Raw genomic sequence first — 4,983 nt, forward strand, 5'->3', positions numbered from 1 at the left:
GTCAGTGATCTCAGATCCTTCCTTGGTATGGTAAATTATTATGAATGGTTCATTTTGAATTTAGCCACAACATTAGCATTATTACACCAGCTACTAAAGCAGCATCAGCAGTGGCAATGGAGGGACCCCAAGAGGAAGTCTTTTGAGCTCTGAAACCTGCCTTGCAGTTTTCGAAACTCTTGGTGCATTTTATCATAGATTCATAGGATTTACAGTGCAGAAGGAGGACATTCAGCCCATTGAGTCTGCACCAGCCTTGCAAAGAACACCCTATGTAAGCCCATTCCACCACCCTATCCCCACACCTCTACCCTATCCCCGTAACCCCACCTAACCTTTTTTGGACACTACGGCCAATTTACTATATCAATCCACCTAACCAGCACATCTTTGGACTGTGGGAAGAAACCAGAGCACCCAGGGGAAACCCACGCAGACACAGGGAGAATGTGCAGACTCCGCACTGACAGTGACCCAAGCCATGAATTGAACCTGGGACCCTTGTGTTGTGAAGCCACAGTGCTAACCATTGTGATACTGTGCTTCCCCCTGACCTTTTTTGACCTGCTGACATATGATGACTCCCTTTATAGTACAGGGCAGTTTTATAAGGTTCTGTGTGCCCTATCGCCTTTGCCTCAAGGATCCTATTTGGAGCGGAATGGAATTGTGCCCAGATTGCGAAGGAGAGCTGAGCAGTTATATACGGTGTGAAGGAATTCCACCAATATGTTTTGCGACGGCAGTTTGACATCGTGACTGGCTATCAGCCATTACTGGGGCTCGATCTAACCAAATGTGAACAGAGTCCCATAGCAAGCCTATTCTTTTCGGGTGCGTGATTCCGGGTGCTCATAGCGCCGCAAAACAACCTATCTGGTTAGATACGGGGCCTCAGTGGGGTACATGCGCCTGAAGACGCACTCAGCCCAGCTTTCAGCACCGAGGAGCTCCGTTTGCCAAATTTCCTTTTGATATTTTTAAATCTCAATTACATTGCAATTTTTTCAACAAGAAAGTGGGCAGCACGGTAGCATGCTGGGCAGCACGGTAGCATGGTGGTTAGCATAAATGCTTCACAGCTCCAGGGTCCCAGGTTCGATTCCCGGCTGGGTCACTGTCTGTGCGGAGTCTGCACGTCCTCCCCGTGTGTGCGTGGGTTTCCTCCGGGTGCTCCGGTTTCCTCCCACAGTCCAAAGATGTGCCGGTTAGGTGGATTGACCATGCTAAATTGCCCGTAGTGTCCTAAAAAGTAAGGTTAAGGGGGGGGTTGTTGGGTTACGGGTATAGGGTGGATACGTGGGTTTGAGTGGGGTGATCATTGCTCGGCACAACATCGAGGGCTGAAGGGCCTGTTCTGTGCTGTACTGTTCTATGTTCTATGTTCTATGTTCTATGTTCTAAAGTACAGCTTAGCTGAGTTCCGTTTCATGATATCTGTCTGACTATAACACCAATACATGCCCCACAGCATGTTTTGTGTAAAGTGCTTACATTGAAATTGCAAGGAACCGGTTAATCTAATCCATGCTAAAACTAGGCCAATGTTGGATTTAACTGCAACATCCACCATAATATCAGAATTTCTTGCACTGTGACAGGAATGAATGCTACTGATGTTGTCAGGTGGTTCTATCACCTCATTCATTTACGTAGAGCATGAGGTTCCTGAGCAACTTTTGTATTCTCCGATTGTAAGAATCATTGGGAGAGTAGCTGCAGATCATGGTGTACATAAGTTTCTCCAGTGAAAAATAGCAACAGTATTGGTTAGTTTACAAACTGAGCTGGCTGGGTATATTTTGGAAATAAGTTCTTGAAAATGGGTTTTGTAACCATTGCTGTTTGAAAACAATTTGAATGTAGAAAGAACAATGGATTTTCCCGTTTTGTTTTCACACAACAAATAAAATGAAGTGAAAGCAAAGTGAAGAGAATCAGTGACATGTCAAGCAACATGTCAAGTGATGTGTTTTGTTCTCTTTTTGCTGATGTTCAGCATCAAATCATATGAATAACAAAAGAGCAGAGTTGATAGTTCATTCTGTACAGCGTATATATACCATCCTGTAGACTGTGTTGCTGTGTTAAAGCAGTTATTCATCTAACTGTGAGCTCAAAATGGCAAAGGCAAGAATCAGTCTGATTTTCTACAGGATGTGAGAGTTTGTGGTTACTATCGCTAGATTTTCAAGTTTATTAAGTTATCTTGTCTCTTTCCACAGATTATCTTTTACGAGGACAGGAACTTCCAGGGAAGGCATTATGAGTGCAGTAATGACTGTGCTGACCTGTCCCCTTACTTCAGCCGCTGTAATTCGATGCGTGTCATGAATGACTGGTGGGTGATGTATGAGAGACCCAATTACATGGGATACCAGTATGTTCTGAACAGGGGAGAATATCCTGACTACCAGCGCTGGATGGGATTCAATGACAGCATCGGGTCATGTCGCACCTATCCATATGTAAGTTGGTTATTTCCATATTCTGCTCAGATTGAGGTAAAAAAATTGTTCATTGAGCAAAGAACATAGGTTTGAGGAGTTATCGTGTTAATCTCACTTCCTGCATAACAGTAAAGGTACACAGTTAATTTATTCAGGGTATAAATCTACATTAGTAGAAATTAGAACACATTGCTTCTCAAAATTGGGTCATATAAATTTTTCAGGCAGAGCTGTTGGCTACCTAAAAGAGGGTAAGGTTATTTAAAATGTAAATGAGATGCCTAAGACGCAGCTTTATATGCCCTGAGAGCAGTTTGATCGCGATGGATTAAAATGGCTCTATTTCCCTAAAGTGAGACTGCGGAGAATTTGTTTTTATGAAAAATCTTCCTGTTGTCCTAAGGACAGTAGGGGTGCACGTCTGACTTCACAATAATTGTGGTCACAATTTCTCCAACCACTTCATATGCCCCATCCCCAGTGTCCACTCTCATCCAGTATTTGTGGTCTTCAAATGTTTAAACTGCATCTGGAGGGTATTTGTGCATCAACTGTTAATGAGTGCCAATGCTGAATTTGGACCTTAGGTTGGCACATGGCTGCCCCCAGGACAAGGAACATAAATGAGACCAGATCAGTTTCTACCTCGTAAACACAATCTGTTAGAGATTATTAGCATTTGGCAATGATTGGATAATATATTTACATCAAATTTATTGCACAGAAACAGGCCATTCACTGCACCAATCTTCAGTCATGTCCACATGTTTATCCCCACATTAATATTTTCCATCTCTCTATGTTCAACACTGTGAGCGGAACCTGGTTTCCCTTTTGTCCTCATACACTTAACCTCACTTCAACTTAAACGCATCAATAGAATATTTTCTATTTGTGTTAATAATTCTAGCACCACATTGACTGAGTAACTGGGTCAATTCAAATATTCTGCACATCCCTAATTAAATCCATTCAAGTTCAATACACATTTTAATCTGAAAATAAGTTTATTGAATTTCAGGTTTCAAATCTAGGTTTCAACAGAGAATATGTTGGATAGAAGCGATTAATGGAAATTGTTATTGTAACCTTGTGGAATTCCTTGTTCTAACTTATTTAGTTACAACATGAGGGCAGTTTTGTATTGAAATATCCTGAATTCAGTTAGTGCTGCATAGACACTTCCAGTCATATTTTCTATTTCATCAAAGATACATAAAAGTGAGGTCAGGGTAATTAACCCAACAAAAATGCACTTTGCTGCACACAAACCCTTCTAATCAATTTACTCCCTTGGTTACATTGCCCTCAACAACTCCTCCCATTCCCTCTCAAAAACAGATGACTAAGCTAATATATTCCAGACAACCCATGAAATTGCTGAATTTAAAGTTTCTATTCCATCACCCCATTATCTGTGAAGTTTTCCTTACCTTGGTCCACTTACACAATACATTAATGCTCAGCAGAAAGCTGTTATAACTCATGATGTACTGATTCCACAAACAGCTCAGGACATCATTGACTGATATTGTGAACTCTGATTCCCAAATCGCCCACGTAGAGCGGCAAGATAATATTATTCTGATGAAAAATAAATTAAACTTTTACTGATTAGAAGAAAAGTCCTCATGGTCTTACTTTTGGTGAGCCCAATTTACACTGCAGAAATTACACAATGCTTGCTCACTGTTAATCAGGTGAAAATATAATCCAAATGTCCTGTTCATGTCAGTCAATTTTATCAGCTCTAATCTTATTGTTAATTAGATGATTCTTCAGGAATTCCCTTCTTACCAACCAGCTCCATTTTGATCAACTATTTCAAATGTATAATTAATACTGTCATCACACACATGCTTTTATTTCTATATCAGCACCAAAGTGGAAACTACAGAATGAAGATTTATGAAAGGCCTGACTTTGGAGGACAGATGATGGAATTCATGAATGACTGTCCATCTGTCTACGATCGTTTCCGTTACCGTGACATCCACTCCTGCCATGTGATGGACGGTTACTGGACCTTCTATGAACATCCCAACTACAGAGGCCGACAGTACTTCATGAGACCCGGTGAATACAAGAGATACAGTGACTGGGGCGGCTACAACTCAACTATTGGATCTTTCAGACGCATGAGGGATTTCTAGATTGTTCTATGGCAATTATGGTTTTGATTCTCTAACATATGTGTCAGCAGAATAAATATACATAACTTAACTGCTTTTTCTCTCAATTGATTTGTATCTGGATTGTCAGGGTAATTGTGTATATTGTTAAGCTATTGAATGGAATGGGAAAATAATATCTGTGACGATAGTTTCAGAGAATCATTTCAGGATGGGAAAGACAAATTTAGGGCAAATAAGGGAAGTTCTTCCTTTTATACATAATGGCCGCAATTCACTGGCCACGCTGTGCCAGAAAGGTGGCTTAGTTTTCGGCCGGGGAGTGGGATGTGGTGGTGAGTGGGGGCGGGGTTCGGGGATTCATCCGGGAGCGTCGAAGATTGGGACGCCGTTTAAAAATG

At 41.4% G+C, this 4,983-nt stretch overlaps 1 protein-coding gene across 1 annotated transcript; it reads left to right on the forward strand.

The window, feature by feature from the left end:
- The first annotated feature begins 2,051 nt into the window (after positions 1-2,051).
- Positions 2,052-4,673, forward strand: LOC119961490 (gamma-crystallin S-1-like). Its single transcript, XM_038788846.1, has 3 exons — positions 2,052-2,130; positions 2,226-2,468; positions 4,328-4,673. The coding sequence occupies exons 1-3, from the start codon at positions 2,122-2,124 to the stop codon at positions 4,601-4,603; spliced, it is 528 nt and encodes a 175-aa protein (XP_038644774.1). The 5' UTR covers positions 2,052-2,121; the 3' UTR covers positions 4,604-4,673.
- The last annotated feature ends 310 nt before the right edge of the window (positions 4,674-4,983 follow it).

The sequence above is a fragment of the Scyliorhinus canicula genome, chromosome 2 (genome assembly GCF_902713615.1).
Source record: "Scyliorhinus canicula chromosome 2, sScyCan1.1, whole genome shotgun sequence".
In the NCBI taxonomy this organism is placed as follows: Eukaryota; Metazoa; Chordata; class Chondrichthyes; order Carcharhiniformes; family Scyliorhinidae; genus Scyliorhinus; species Scyliorhinus canicula.